Below are 16,333 nucleotides of genomic sequence, written 5' to 3'. Positions count from 1 at the left end.
CCCGGCGGCCAGGGCCGCGCCCGCACAGCGGTGCCCTGCCCGTGCTGCCTGCGACGTTTCCTCTCTCTCCGCCAACTCTCCCGTCCCCGCCTTCTCCTGCCTCGGCATCAGCCCCCTCCCTCCACGCTCACCTAGCTGCGCCCGCGCCCTTATCCCCAACCTGTGCGTTTGCCTTCGGGGGCAGGTAGCAGCTGGGAGCGCCGGGGTGAGGCACGGCCGGCTCGGTGGAAGAGGTTTCCACGTCCTCGCCAGCAGCTTGGGGGTGTCAGGATGCGGAAAGGATGTAATCCTGCACCCTCTGGGCCCGAGGGCACCGCTCTGGCAGCGTTCCCAGGGCTCTCCCCTGGCCGGCGGTGCTGTCCCTCTGGCAATGCCTGTGCTCTGCTTTTCCCGAGCTCCACAGATGCCTCTCGCTAAAGGGCAAACAGCGCTGCTCTGTGCCATGCGGCCTGCCCCGGTTCCCTTCTTGTTCTGACAGGACAGGCAGAGTGCAAGCTAACGGCAATACCGGGCGATAGTTAAACAGAGACGGTTTCTGTGCTACGTTTACAAAAATCGGGTCATTCCTGGCAGGTACCGTGTCTGCAAGAAAGCCCTACAGCTGAAAGTGTCAGGTCAGACAATGGTGGGTCCCTATACAAAGAAATTCCACCCAGGACTAAAAGTCGTTTGGTTGCAGAATGGGTATGTTGTGTGTGACAGAAGTTTGGGCAATGATTGTGCAGGTTTAGACCCTGCTGGTGAGCCATATGGGTACTGATAGAAGGGCTGATTTTTTTTTTCCCCCCCTTATTTACAAAAAAATCTAGAAAATGCACACCAAAAAAAGCCTGTGTTAAATGGCTGTTGTTAAAGGTCTGAAGTAGTCAGGTTACAAAACACCACAGTTGCTAATCCATACCCTGGCTCAGTTGCCTGTTGCATGGGCTTTATGATGCAGTCCATAATTACAGGATTACATTTTCTTCCCTCAAGAGATTGTCAGTGCTTGAGAATGAGGGATCTTGGAGGATAAGACTGATCTAGGTAAGGAAGGAGGCAGGTTAATTTGCTGCAGAAGCTGGGACACTCGCTGAATGGCACAGGCGGTGGCTTGAAAAAGTAGGCTGGTCTCTTGGAATGGCAATGGGTAATGGCTCTGCATTTCCGAGCTGACCTATATGCTGGGTAGATCACTTAAACTCAGATTTTTGTAGGTGATTGCCAGCTATTTCAGTGTACCTGCCTTGAGCCGCTGAAGGTCTGGCAGGAATATGTGCTAAATGCTCCTAAACTAAAGCTGAAATAAATGAGAGCTCTATTTTGAGCATGTGCTGCAGGACAACACATGCTCTTAAAAACATCACTCTAGGAGCGCTTCAGTGCGACACCTAAACTTAATGGATGTTTTTGACATTAATCTTTGGCTAATACTTCTCTTTCATCTCATAGAGACTGTGGAAATGAATTAACATTTACAAAACATCGATATCTTATAGGGGAAACGGGCATAGGACAGTCTACAGGTGAATGAGTAATGCCACTGTCAGAGCGGGATCTGTGTATCCTGAAGTAACACCTCAGGCAACAGGCTGAACAAGGAATGTGAAACTAAACACTGAGTACCTGGTCAGGATCCATGCTGAGCACTGAGCCAGACAGTGGTCCCCTGGTATGTAACTCATGTGCAAAACATGGGTAAATTAAGGGCACATCTGCAGATTCATGGTGTGCATTCTACCAGTGTATGAAATATGTCTCCAGTAAAAGGAGTGGTGGATCAGCCAATGAATTGGTATGTTTAATGTCCTCTGGTTGCTTCATATCTTTCTAACGATACCAGGAAAACAGAGACTTGCTGCCCTTTGCCTGTCCTGTTGCTCTATGCTGTAGCTGTTGCTTGCTTTGCAAAATGACATTGCTTTGGTTATTACACCCGAGGTCGCTGCTGCAAGCTTTTGACTGGGGAGATCCTAGTTTTCCCAAATGAGGCAACGGTGGGCAGCTTTCTCCCCGTGGGTCTGTTTTAATTTATTTTTCCACAGCTGGAAGCAACCACTGCTGTGGAGGGTATCAGTGTTGTTGCTGTCAGGCCGCCAGCAGATGGGCAGTTTTGCTGAGTGTCCTAGAGATGGAGGGGTCAAAGGATCCAGTTGGTCAGTGACAGGACCTTTTGGGGGTTTTGGGGGACAGGTTTGTTCTTTGCCATCCTTCCTAACGCTCAGCTGTGGGCACAGCCTGTGAACTCTGTGTAGGGAACTCATGACTTCGGAGGTGCCTGACCTGTACATATCGGGATGGATTCGCAAACCGGTCCTCTAGAATTAGAAGTGACCTCCCTAAAAGCTCAATTTGACGCTAATCTGTATATGTTTTCAGGGATATTAGCATTCCTCAGGATGATGCTGCTGCAGAAGTGAAGCCAAAATCCTCAATTCTTTTCTTCCAGCAATCAGTTTAACTTAATTTTAAATCACTATTCAGAAGTGCTAAGGCTCAAAGCTTATCTTTTATACATGAAATCTGAGATTATCTCTTTATGTTCAAGTCAATGGCTTCAACTTTAAGGGGCTCAGTTATCTAAATAATGTAGAGGAAATAAGTAATGTGGATATTCTGCAGTCCTGGTGTAGGGATTATTTCAGGTTTATCTTTATGCAGTTTAATAAACTTTTGACTTTTACAAATTGATATGCCAGGCACAAAGTGATTTGAACTTGTGCACATTTATCTAACTGATGCAGAAGAAGAGCAGGCCTAACTTCTAAGAATGGAGGAAAGTGAGAAGGTGATTAACTTTTTCACAGCTCTCTGTCACTTGTGATACTCAAATTATAAAGGTGTCTTTTGCAAACTGTGCATTTTCAAAGTAAATGCATTCACCACCTGAAAGATCGCAGAATATCCGTGCTTTGTGAAAGAAAGAGTTACATTCTTGATGTAATTGTTCTATTACATTTTATCTCCCCACATCTTTTCTTTATTCTTGTTAACTAATAATAAGGATATAATGTTTATCAACTTTGTCTTTAGTGATTACTAATTTTAAACCTGAGTTCAGCTGATGGAAGCTGATGGAAAGGGACTGTTTTTATTAGATTAATTTCCAGAGAAAGTTTTGATTGTTGGCTGACATATGTGTCTGTGCATTTTCTTTACAAGATGAAATATTTCTTAAAAAAAACCCTTTCTATTTTAAATTTGACAGGAGAAATAATTGCCTTTGAAACATGCAGTTATTGGCATTCTAGATGAGGAATAAAACCCTGTGAGAATTTGTCAAATAGTAATCACAAACATCTTCTAAAATGACTTCAGAGTCAGGTTTCAAATAAATTATTTGCAGGTGCATTTTGGCATCATTCAAACAGGTCAAATAACAACATTTTTTTTTTACCATTAGGCTAAATCATTTATTAATGTCTCTGGGATCCAGTGGCTAACCTTGGTACCTGTGAGACTTTCTCATTCCTGAGTCCAAGCTGAACATGAGTTGGTAAATCAGGCATGTGGATAATGCTTTAAGTAAACTCAACTTCAACTAAAGATTCTCATCTCAACTAAAGATTCTCATGTTTTAGCCCAACTAAAGTTTCTCATCTTCAGTTGGGCTAAAACACAACTGTGATCACACAGGTTTATTTAAATGTGAGCCAGGGTTGGCTCCCAACTATCATTTCATGTTTTTACTGATTTATAATATTTCTCTGCTCTGTATTGTATTTTCTGATAAGCTTGTGACTATCAGTTTGGAATGTAATAAGTGTCTGAATATCTAAAAGCATATTGCTGGCCTGAGGAGTTCAGTGAGTTCAAGCCAAAGCACCAAAGTGGTCTGGGCATCCCATGTTCTCCTTTGCACTGGCACTTGTCTTTGTTTAGCCAGCTAAGGGAGTTAAATCAGCAGAGTATGGCTTGCTTTAAGATGAAAAAAAAAGAGGGTTGTTTTCTGCTGGCTGAGCTGTCTGACTCTGGGGTGGGATGAGCAGTGTTGGGAGCATGGGGCTGGAAGGATGGCAGCAGCACAAGCTTTCATCAGTTGAAGTTGCCAGGGAACTGTGTCTCGGCTTATGTCACATGCACAACTGAGTAAACACTTCATGTGATCCCTGTTTCCTTCCACAGTTAGTGTCAGCCTTGCCATATCTTCCATCCCATGTCTGATCTCATCACCTCTCCACTCACATTGCTCTGCTGCCTCCTCACCTGTCCCCAGAGGTGCGAGTAGAACTGATTCCCAGCTAGTCCCTCCCTTCCTTTTCCCCACCCCAATTCATGTCACCAGGTTTGGTTTTACTTATTTTGCATTACCTTAGTGAGAGGTAAATGTTAAATGTTTCACCTACTTGTCTGAGTGGACAAAAAACTTCCAGGTAGCAGAGAGAGAGAGAGAAAAGCATATGGAGGAAACAAAGAGCAGCTGGGACTTTCTTACAGCTTTTTACACTTGTTGAAGGGCTTACCCACTGATTTAAAAACTGCTGGTCTGTGTTGTACATGTTATTTATAAAGAACACTTTAGGTAGAGGGGATATTTTTGAATGAAGTGCCTTGCTTTTTCAAGAGCCTGGTATAAGCAGGATGTGGGACTTCTACCAGCCTTGCAGCAAGAGTTTACAAGGTAACTCTTTAAGAATAAGACATGAGCAGAAAGCAGCAGATGAAGACACATGGCAGTTTTTCTTAAAATCATTTCTAGTTTGCCACCACATTCTTTCCAAGCAGAGAAATTTTGGGGAGATTAGTTAGTTTTGGTAAAGATTTAGGGCAGACGTAACAGGATTTTATAGATCATGTCCATCCTGCACGGTGTGGGAATTATGGGTGCATGGCATTTATTTGCTTGATAGCTTTACCGCTTAGTAAACCAACCCATCTGAAGGGAGTACAAATAAAGCGCTTTTTGGTGTAGCACTGTTAGCTTATCAACACCGGATATTGGCTCCTGCAGTTTTAGATTCAGACCATGTTAAGTAGCTGTGGCTACATGCAGTGGCAGAGGGTGAATGGCCCTGCAGGAGGGATTAGGGATTGGTTGGGTGTTGATTACATTCAGCATCTAACAGGCTGTGATAAACCCTGTTCCTTGTGTTTTCAGAGGCTGCACAGTGGAGTTCTCAGGGATCTTGAGCGTCAAAATCAGAAAAAGGAGAACATTCGCATGCTAGAAGAGCAAATTGCTTTGACAAAACAGCTTATGGAAGAAAGAGACAAAGAGCTAATGGAAAAAGGGTCCCAGCAGTCCTAGTCACGGTCCTGAGTCCTTAGAGGCTTGATTAAAGACATTTGGAGATCATTAGTATCTAACTGCTTGCAAGTGTTTCAGCAAACAGAGGTAATCTGTGAAAGACTGTTTCTTTTGTATAAATTATAATCCAGTCCCAAAAAATATAGGGTGGATACAAAACATTTCCTCTGTCATTGTACTTTGACTGTGGCGACTTGGCTGGCATACCCAGTGTGGGTGGACTTGTCAGTGTGGGGAGGAGTCGCTCTTTGTGCAAACACCATCTAGGATGGCTAATAACGTTCACATGAGTGGGCTGCTGAGCCGGCACGATGACGAAGCCACCAGGACCTCCACTTCTGAGGGCCTGGAGGAGGGTGAGGTGGAAGGGGAGACTCTCCTGATTGTCGAGTCTGAGGACCAGGCTTCGGTGGATTTATCACACGACCAGAGCGGGGACTCTCTGAACAGTGATGAAGGTGACGCGTCCTGGATGGAGGAGATGTCATATTACTGCGAGAAGTGCCAGAAGTGGATTCCAGCAAGTAAGCCTGTCGATTGTGTTGTGTCTCACTTGCATTGCTGTGGTGGTTGTTCGCAGGGTATTTATACTGTCCTGCATGCATATCTGCTTTAAGGGCAGGCCTTGCTTAGCTGTATCCCTTCCCATGCTGTAGGAGAAGGGCTCTTTTGGCGTGACATGGAGCCCCGCAGCCCGATGCCAGCTGTCTGTGTTAGGCCCTTCGATCCATGAACTGTACGGGTGTCCAAAGCTTGGGACTGTCTTCTTTAATTAGTAGAGAACAAGGGTGTGACTCCAGAAACACGCGCACCCTCCTGAGTCTTGCCGTTGTTATGTTTAGGGGGGCTCTGGCTAAGCAACTTAGCCTCTCTGCTGACTCAGGTAAAGATAATGACCCTTACTGTAAAGCTCTGTGAAGAAAAAGGGCTTTGGGATGGTGCTACTTTTTGGTGGGGTTTTTGTTGTTGTTCTGGTCAGTTCGTCACATCCGTGGAGCATATGGCTAAATCTCAACCTTAGTGGTTTCCCGATAATGTGAACTGAAGTTAGCTTTCACAGAAGCGTGTCCAGCCTGTAGCAGCTAGCTTTGGGAGGCATTTGGAGCAACCTGCAGAACTTGATCCCTCTGCTACTGCTGCTTGTCATAAGATATATGCTGTTAGCAACATAACAGACTGGACTTCCTAAATTCTGCATTATCAGATCTATTATTAGATCCAAAAGCTAGATGCTGCTAAGCATGTGTTTTCTGTTTTTTGTTGTTGTTGTTGTGTTTTTGTTTTGGTTTTGGGTTTTGTGGTTTTTTTAAGTTGGTGGTTTGGTTTATTTATGGCTAGAAATAGTGAACACTGCAGGTGGCACCTGCCTTGCAGGTACATTTTAGAATTTGCCGAACGTTAAAGTGTAGAAGTTACACTCTCAAGGTGTGTTAGTGTTTTGATGCTAATTTAATGGAACCAGCATCGTGCTATTAAGGTAGTATGCAGTCAAAGGGACATATTAACTTGAAGCGTATTAATAAAAAAATGGAGCAGAGTTAAAAGTAGCATGAGATATCTTAGAGCACTTGATTTAACACTCAATTTCTTTTATTTTACAAAGTTGTTCCTCTCTCTCGGTGCTGCGGAAGAAATCCAAAGAGCAGAAAAAGCCAGTCGGAGAGCAACAGTAACTAGATACAAATGGGCAAAGTAAACAAGCTAGAAAGGAGAAGTACTGTTCTCTTTGCTAATTTTTCAGTTATACTGATACCAATTGCCATTTGTGAAATCACCAACATCCACAGGCAAATGGTCATATTTACATTTAATTGCCATGTAGAAATTCTGTAAATCTACTAAGTGTGGGGGTTTTTTCCCATCAGACATAGGTGCAACTTTAATAGTTAGATTCTGTAATACGCTATGGAAGCAGAGTATCCTTGTATTACAAATGCTTGATCTAGTGCCGTTACAATAAAAGAAATGTCATACTTCTAGAGAAAATTCACACATGAAAGGTCTTTCAGAAATGCTGTAGTCTTAACTGTTTCCTCGTCCTGTGATTTTATTTTTTAATTTTTCATATCTGCGTAAATTAACCCCTGTTAAGTTTAGAAATCCTGATTCATGTGATTATTTTCTTTTCTCTGCTGTAGAAAGGTAGAATTAGAGCCTGTAACTTCGGATGTGTGGGGTTTCACAGATGGCTCTATCCCAGCAGATTGCTTTTGTTCAGGCAAACTTTTACACAGGGTTATCTTTGCACAGCAAAGCATATGCTGAAATGCTTTGCTGATTTAGGATCTAATGCATCAGCTGCAGTAGTGTTTTCTGATAATGTTAGGCCATTCTTTTGGCTCTCAGTCTCAAGGAATGAAGATCTTTTCCTGATAGGATAAATAAATACCTTAAAGTTTCACACCGTGTCTGCAGCAGTGCATCCTGCAGGCTGCTGTAGACGGGGACTGGCAATCTTACTTTAATAACAGTTTGTGGACAGGGAAAGAGAGAGCTGTAAAGACATGTAGCAGTGAGTGGAAAAATAACCTGGAAGAGAATGCTTGTATATTCTGATTTTTTTTTTTTTTTTTTTTTTTATAGAAGACTGGGAAAACAGTTATTGATTGAAGGATATAGATTATACTGGGGCAGGAAGAAGGAATGAGAAACGCAACGGAGACAGCTAAATCCATGGCTTTGTACCTTCATTCACATGTTAGGTAGCATGCCCTTTTTTTGTGCCTGTGCAATTCAGTTGTTCACTGCTGCAACTGTGAAATGAATCTGCGCCCTCCATTGCAGCAAGTTCCGACGCTTCCTGGGAACCATCTGGGTCTCTGGATTTCGGGAAAAAGGCAAAAAGTACTCTTCTGCCTGGTGGTGTAGGAAATCCAAATCTCCTTTGCAGCACTTTCTCCTATAAAAGGACCAGGAAATTGATTTTTACCTATTCATTTTAGGTCAACTGAGGGAACAGCTCAGCTACCTCAAAGGAGATAATTTTTTCAGATTTACTTGCTCTGATTGCTCAGAAGATGGGAAGGAGCAATTTGAACGGCTGAGATTAACATGGCAACAAGTAAGTAAAATGTTTGTGCCAGCAGAACAACCACAGGACTTGCTAAAATTGTTTGTTGAGTATGTGCTACCTAAGAAAGGAGGATCGGGTATAGGTAACAAAGGAACATATGCATGAACTTAAGAAATTAATTAGCTAAGGATTGCCTGCATTTTAGAATTTGGGCATGAAAGATAGATAATCATGCAATCCACGTTCCTTTTTTAATTTTTTTTTTCCCACCCCTTATGTTGTTCATGAACTCATGGCTTCAGGCAGGTTTGGAAAAGCAAAATGAATGCAATTTGGCTGCTAGGCATGAACAGGTTTTTGTGTATATGAGCAAATGTAAAACTAGTGAGGCATCAACATGCAAACAGAAAGCTTGCTAGCTCCCTGAATGCAAAGCTCCAACCTGGCTGCTTACTGACTAGCCACAGTCCTTGCTGGAATTTGCTGTTTCAGTCACTTGCACACCTGAGCAATCAAAATAATTTGCATTATACAGCAACCGCATATGGGTAGACTGATGCACATCATCTTACTCTAAGCAGGGCACTGGAGGGGCAGGCAGACAGTGCTGGCTGCCTCTGCTTAAAACGAATTTAATCAGGCAGTAGCTCTTGCTCAGCTTTAAGTGTTTCCACATGCTGAACATCAGGCATTATGTGTGAAACATCTAGTTGCATTCTTTGGGACAGTAGTGGTGTGCTGTCTCATAATAGATCATTTAAAACATCGGTCCTAAACCCCTACAGTGCTTTTGCATGGTCCCCCGTGCAGGGCTGTGCAGGGGAAAAGGTTGGTGAAGCAGTCTGTGGCTAGCAGACCGGCAGTTTCAGCAGGTTACAGATCTAGTGAGCAAAGGCTGCTAGCATTACACCCAGGCCTCTTCAGAGTGCCACGGGGAAGGGACAGACAAAATCAAAACAGGTGAGGAAAAAAGTTGACTAGTGAAGAGACCATCTGCCTAGACTTCCAGCAGACAGAGCTGCTGCTGCTTCTGGGTGAGTTGAGGGAAGTGAACAAATCAACTTACCTGAAGTAGGAAAAATGAGGACAGTGATTTCTGGATTTTTTTCAGAGTATGTGGCAACAGATCCTTATCTTTAGCCAGTTGGAAATAGAATCGTTTTTAATTCCTGAGACACTGTCACGCCTGACTTAAAAACCACAAAATTCTAGATAAATAGTTATCAAAGTAAGAGGGGTTGTGAGCATCTTCAGCAGTGCATTCCAGAAAGCTATGGTCCACTGCAAGGAGACCCATCTCCCTAAGAAAAACACATTTCAAACTTCTCAGACAGTGAAGAGTAAGTCCCTGTTGGAAGTAGTATCCAACCGAGGCTGTGTGACTGTTGAAAGATGGTCCCAGCCCAGCTGACATTAATTGTATTCAAATGAATTGGGTAAATGTAATTAACAGTTGGTCACCAAGGATTTACTTACAAAAAGGTGTGATATTTTTCAAACCTACCCTTTACTTTAGGTATGTAATAGGTGAGACTGAATTTAGTTGTGAGGCATCTGAATGAGCTGTAAATGGATTGTGTTTAATGAAGAACACCTGGAGACAAACTTAATTCTTGCATACCCAGAACAATTAGTAGATATGTGATTTTACAGAGTTTACGGTCTGTTCAGTTTGAGATGTAACAGTATCTAGAAAAAACGTTGTCACGGTGTTTATGATGGATTAGATAGTAGGATTACTTCTGACCTTTTTTTTCTGAAAGACTTTTTCCCTACCTCCACACTACATTCAGACCCCAGTTGTGATATAATTAATTTATATAGCTGCTGCAAAAGCTTGTGTCTCAGCATAAACCTACATAACTAGGCAGCTTGTTATTCCCCTGGTATTGAGAAATCTCAGGGAGAATTTGCATCTAAGAATAGAAAGATGAGAATGGGGACAGCATGAAACTAGGAGGAAGATGGATTGCAGAAGTTCCCTATAAGATGTTGCAAAAACAATGTATGAGGGAGCGAAGATTTGTGTGTGTGTGGTGGCTGGAGGGGGGCAGTTGAGCAGATGAAGCAGAAAAGATTCACTTGTATCCAACACTTTCTGTTCCAGGTTGTCATGCTGGCAATGTACAATTTATCTCTGGAAGGAACGGGCCGTCAGGGATACTTCAGATGGAAAGAAGATATTTGTGCTTTTATTGAGAAACACTGGACTTTCTTATTAGGGAACAGGTAAAGACGTGATGTTTTCCTGGAGGTCTGGTTGGTGAACTAAAGGAATTAAAACCTGTTATACAGATGGACAAGAATCCTGGTTAATTTGGTGATGTCCCTGTTGAGCCTCAGTAGTGAGAATATTGAAGGATTTAATGTTGAGAACCTGAACGTAGGCATGAGGGCTACTCTTGAGAAAGAATAAGCTTTTCTTCGTGGGGAAAGAACAACCCCAGGAATGACACACAAAAGCAATGTAAATGCATATATTTTGAATTATTTTTATATTCCTTTAGGTAGTGTATGAACCTGCAAAGCCTTTGAGTCTTTCTAAACAGTCACAACAGAAGGGCTAGTCCTGATGTCACTGGGCTTTAAAGAACAAAAAAGATCTTGCAAAGTACTTTATACTTGGTTATAAAGCTTGCACAGACCAAGTTCTCCAAAAAGGAAAATTTGGACTCATCTTTCAGATTGTTTTGAATCTTAATAAAATAGCTTTTACACAGCAGGTGTTAAGAACCACCAAAATGTTTTTCAGTGTGTGTAAAGAAAGAAGCTGTCAGAGTAGGCACCCTTTTCATAAAGGGCAGCCTTTGCGGCATGATGAGTTGTGTTGTATAGTCGAACGGCATGTTTTATCTGAGCATGCTGAAGTTGTCAAACCCAAGTCTTCTGTTAACACACGTGCTATAGAGGCGGTAGAGGAACCGAGGAAGCCTTTGAAGTTGTAGGTTTGATTGACTTCACAGCTTCTTTTCTTTGACAGGGATTTCTCTGTTGTAAGTTTTGGCTGTTCTCCCTAACCAGATTTGCTCTTTGGCTTTGCTGTCATTGCTTGTCTGTGCTTCCTTGCTCTGTTCTCAGAAATGTTAGTATTTGTCCCCTCTGGAAACCACGGGGACCCTGATAGGAAGGCAGCTGATGAGCCATCACCTCTCAGGCTTGGATGCTGCCTTTTGAAACCTGCCCTGGGAACTGGGCACTCCTTGCTCTGATTAAAATTCAGATGAAGTGATTACTAGCCTCAGACATAGTCTCCCCACTTGTCTGGACAAGCCACTGATGAAGCAGGGACAGCTGAACCATAGGTGTAGCGGTTCAAGGTGTGCAAGCTTTATTTCCTTGGCATATTAAAGTACAGCTTATCCAGACTTACTGTAGTGCTCCAAACTCTGATCTGGGGCCCCTGAGTTAGTCACCCACATTTGAGGGTCAGTATCCCAAGGCGTGTAATTGCAACACTCAGCAGCGAATACCTGTTTGGCCAAGCCAAGCCTGAGTACTGATGTTTTTGCCAGTAGAGATGTGCAAAGGCAAGAAGGAATCCTGAGATACTATGCAAATATGGGTTTAGGCTCTACACCATGAACGTGATTCTCCAGTATCCAAGGGAGTGCCTCAGTTGTTTGCTACAGCGACAATTTTTTAATGTTTCTTCTCACTTCTTTTCTAAATGATATCTTAGCCCTGTGACCAGTTCTTAGAGGAACAAAAAGCACTCAGATGCCCAGTAGAGTACCTGGCCCCGCAGAGTGAAAGGGTAGCAATGTCAGCGTTTGAAAGTTGGGGGTTCCAGTAGCAGGGTAGACCTTTCCTCTGTAGGTTTGGCGTGTTGTGGCTTATTGATAAAAGAAAAACTGCCTCTCACCGTGCTGTGTTCGCATGGCATTTATGGAGCGTATGTACACGGCACTTTGCATCAGAGCCCACCAGTGCATTGTAGCTTGCCCTTCAGAATGGTTCTCTCTTTGAGAAGAAATTAATTAATCTTTAACCTATTTAAGGGTGGGGATGTAGGAAGTGCATCATCCCCCTGCATCAGTGCCAGTGGCAGAAGCACTCTGCACTTCCCATCCTGGCGGAGGGAGGAGGCTTCAGGATGAAAGCACAGCTGGCAAGTGGGAACCTAACACTTGTTATCCCTCCTCTCAATGTAGGAAAAAGACCTCAACATGGTGGAGCACAGTCGCTGGCTGTCTTTCTGTGGGAAGCCCCTTGTTTTTCCGCTCAGGGGCGCAGGAATTTGGAGAACCGGGGTGGTGGAAACTGGTTCATAATAAACCCCCAACAATGAAGCCTGAAGGAGAGAAGTTGTCTGCATCTGCACTAAAGGCAAAAGGTAACTCCTTCCCCAGTGGTGTATAGGTTCCTAGCTAGGGACAGAGCTGGAATACATGAGAAAAGTTTACTTAAAACAATGTGTTTGTGCATATGGACAGTTACAGAGCATGGGTGGTTTGGTGGTTTTTTTTTTGCTGCAGTAATGCTTGATCTTAAGATGACTATGTTGCATATGCTGTAGTATGTGAGAGGCCTGTTTTATTGCCTTTTTGTATCATTCTAACCAATTCAAAGGCTTTTGAGATTTGTTCAGGTTTTTTGTAGCTGAAACCTACAATTTCTCTGTTCATCTTTACCCTGCGAAAGGTTTTTGTATGATTGGTCTGCACTAGCAAATTGCCTTCTGTGCAGAGGACCAAAATTGGTCTTAAATGAGGCTTTAGTGGTGCACTGACTACATGTCCTATAGTTAATTTCGTGTACATTTTGAAAATACATTTTATAGTCAGTGTGTTTTTCTGACTGTATAGTATGTATCCAGTGACTGCATGAGCTCAGTGTCTGTTAGAATAAGCAAACTATTTCTTCAGCAGCTTCAAAGCCACCTCTGGATCCCATCATTACTGTGGAAGGACTCAGGAAGCGGGTAAGCCGCAATCCAGTCGAATCAGCCATGGAGCTGAAGGAGAAGAGGTCTCGTACTCAGGAAGCCAAGGATATTCGGAGAGCCCAGAAAGAGGCAGCTGGCTTCCTGGACCGGAGTACTTCCTCCACTCCCGTTAAATTCACCAGTCGAGGCCGTCGTCCTGACATCGTCCTTGAGAAAGGAGAGGTGATTGACTTCTCCTCCTTGAGCTCTTCAGATCGCACTCCTCTGACAAGTCCTTCTCCTTCCCCATCTCTGGACTTCTCCGCTCCTGGAACTCCAGCCTCGCATTCAGCTACTCCCAGCCTTCTCTCGGAAGCAGATCTCATCCCAGATGTCATGCCACCACAGGCTCTGTTTCACGGTAGGGGATGCCGTGTTTTTTCTTTAATAATAAGCCATACATAGTTGTCAAGGAAGGTGTTTTTAAAAAAACAAAACAAAACAACCAACTTCCAATGAGCTGCAGGATCTTTACAAAATAAGATGGAAAGTAACCTGTAAAACTCTTAGTTGTAAATCTTGATTAGTTTTCCATAGTTGTATTGCCAGCTTTGGAGGCCAGAAGAAACCACCATTACAATTTTCTGAGGGGTCCTGAATAAACAGTGGGTAGATTTCACCTAGCAACTGCTGCACTGCTCAGTGTAAGCATTTCACTGCAACACAGATTACACTGTTAGATAGCAACTCTAATTTTGTTTCTTAAATGGGAGAAATTTAATTCTCACAGTAATGTTCCAGTGGTTCTTCTCAACTAACAAATGTTACATTTCAGTTAGCCTGCATCACTGCTTTGCAACCTTAGTGCTTTTAGTACCTTAAGGAAGCCAGACCTCAATCTAATTGGGGAAGTTGAGAATAAAGCACTTCTTGTTGGAAGGAAGGATAGTCAAGTTCTGTAGAGGTATAAATCCTGTGCTTCTGTGACTCCTAAACTGTTCCCTCAGTTGTCACGTCTAGCTCAGACAAGAGGGACAAGTGACTCAGATGCGCAAATCCCCAATAGAGCAGACAACAAGTCTCCAAGTCCAAGCATTTATTAACTACCCACAATGTACTAACTGAGCATGTGATAATTGGCTAAATATATAGCAAGTTGTGGCGAGCAAAACGATATGCTTTGCATTTCTTACTGGAAAAAGGAAAAGAGGGAGATAGAGGGAATGGAGAAATACAGATCTCCAGTCTGTGTTCCTGCGCTGATCCCAATGGCAAGGGTTCCAGGAGGCAGCTGTCCACTGGCATCTGTCTTCTTCGCTTCACTGCTCTCTCCAGGCAGCCGGGGTTGGGGGGGAGCTTCCTTCTGCCTTTCCAGGCTCAAATGAGCTTTTCTAAAACTGTTGTAGGCAGACCATCCATTAAGTCTTGGGGAATCTACTGTCTAGTTCCCTCAGTCCACAAGAGGTTTCTCTTTGCTCTTAAAACTTGCAGAGGGGAAGGAGACAGATTTTCCTGTTGTTCTATTCTGCGTACTGAGGGCTTATGTTTACCCCTTCCCCTGGTAAGGCCCATTCTCCGGCCATAATTTATTAAGTCCTGAGCTATCTCTCCCCAAGTCATGGGTTCTCCCCCTGCCCGTCTGCCCCGTCATGGCGCTAATGCATTCCGCAAGCAATTTTATAATCATACTGCATGTGATTGCAAAGAGTCTGGCAAGCCCCGAATTAGGGGAGTCATTTGATTGGGGTTAGCAATTAATATCATCGGGAAAAGCTGCTGCGGAAACGAACGCCTATCATGCATTAATTGAAGACAAGCAGCCTTCTGCAGACTTTCGGTCAAATGATTTATGGTTGAGGTCTCAATACATACTGGATCCCCCCTTTCCAAGGGGTCCAGACTCCCAGCCCAATAAGCAGCTCGTTGAGTTAACAACCACGGCTTTCTCTGGTCATCAGTAACTAAGAAAACCCCTGGCCCCCAGTACCCCTGGGCCTCATCTTCTGATAACAAAATTTGGTCACCACGAGTCAAAGATACCCTCCACACATATTCAGTATCAGTTTCCTGAGCTTGTCTGGTAAATTTCTCCTGAATTTTTGCAAGCTCAGTAGCTGAGTATGGTGTAGTTTGAATGGTGACCTGTGGAGCTCTTCCACCCTGACCCTCGGTGGTCTCCGTTTTAATTAATGGTCTTAAATTTGTGTCCTCATTTTCGGGGTAAAAAATTTCTCAGCTTATCTCTAAATCCTTTGTTGGATACAAGGCTGCTGATTTTGCCAGACTTGTAACTCCCTGTTCACTATCCGGAACAGAGCCAAGATCTGTCCAGTTGCAGGATTTTTGTTGAGATTTTTATTTTTTTTTTCCTCAGTCGAAGGCATCTAATAGAGGCGTGTGAAGTCACTGAGTGATGTTATGCTCATCATCTAATTGGCTTTTCAAAACTTCAATTTGCTCTTGCCAGAGTTTAGCTTTTCCTTTGCCTGGTCGTGACCATTTTATACCTGCAAGCACACTGATATAGCTTGCCACTGCTTCTGGGTTATGCCACCTATCGTGGGCCCAAACCTCTACTAAAGGAGGAGGACAAGCCTTACACTCCTTCACCTTCTCAAAAATAGGGGAGCAGTCAAGCACCAACATTTCCTGGCCAGTCATGGCTTGCCACTGCTCGAACCGCTCCTGGCTTAGAGCTGAGAGGTCACTTCCCGGTTCTCCCTGTCCTTATTGGATAGAGAATCGGTATCCCTCAGACCCTCTCCCAGCTTATAGCTGAGGGGCCAATTCTCAGTTCTCCCTGTCCAAGTTTGTCGGATAGAGAACCAGTATCTCACAAGACTTTGTGACACCAAAGGGGATCTTGCCAACTACACCAATTTAATGTCATGTCCCACTCAGATGAGGGGGACAAGTGACTCAGATTCACAAATCCCCAATAGAGCAGACAACAAGTCTCCACGACCAAGCATTTATTAACTGCCCACAATGTACTAACTGAGCACGTGATAATTGGCTAAGTATATAGTGAGTTGTGGCGAGCAATACGATATGCCTTGCATTTCTTACTAGAAAAAGGAAAAGAGGGAGATGGAGGGAATGAGGAAATACAAATCACTGGTCTGGGCTCCTGCGCTGATCCCACCAGTGAGGGTTCCAGGAGGCGGCCATCTTCTTTGCTTCACTGCTCTCTACAGGCCCCCCACCCCTTTCTTCTCTCTCTTCCCCC

The 16,333-nt window shown here is 43.7% G+C and overlaps 2 protein-coding genes across 3 annotated transcripts in view; both read left to right on the top strand.

Moving 5' to 3' along the window:
- Positions 1-4,945: 4,945 nt before the first annotated feature.
- Positions 4,946-5,250, top strand: PET117 (PET117 homolog). Its single transcript, XM_026844661.1, has one exon. The coding sequence runs from the start codon at positions 4,946-4,948 to the stop codon at positions 5,225-5,227; it is 282 nt and encodes a 93-aa protein (XP_026700462.1). The 3' UTR covers positions 5,228-5,250.
- A 218-nt stretch (positions 5,251-5,468) lies between these two features.
- The window catches only part of KAT14 (lysine acetyltransferase 14), a 20,239-nt gene continuing 9,374 nt past the window's right edge, over positions 5,469-16,333 (top strand). Inside the window, exons 1-5 of one of the 2 annotated variants that reach the window (XM_026845727.1) lie at positions 5,469-5,751; positions 8,170-8,288; positions 10,348-10,469; positions 12,392-12,573; positions 13,109-13,525. In XM_026845727.1, coding sequence (XP_026701528.1) covers positions 5,496-5,751; positions 8,170-8,288; positions 10,348-10,469; positions 12,392-12,573; positions 13,109-13,525 — 1,096 coding nt within the window. In that variant the 5' untranslated portion in view covers positions 5,469-5,495. Of the gene's footprint in view, positions 5,752-8,169; positions 8,289-10,347; positions 10,470-12,391; positions 12,574-13,105; positions 13,526-16,333 lie in introns of both variants that reach the window. The other variant, XM_026845726.1, reaches the window with a different exon arrangement.

This window comes from Athene cunicularia (assembly GCF_003259725.1).
Source record: "Athene cunicularia isolate RWA chromosome 3 unlocalized genomic scaffold, athCun1 chr3_part1, whole genome shotgun sequence".
In the NCBI taxonomy this organism is placed as follows: Eukaryota; Metazoa; Chordata; class Aves; order Strigiformes; family Strigidae; genus Athene; species Athene cunicularia.
The sequence above is the reverse complement of the archived record's forward strand: the minus strand, read 5'-3'. Positions and strand labels throughout refer to the sequence as shown.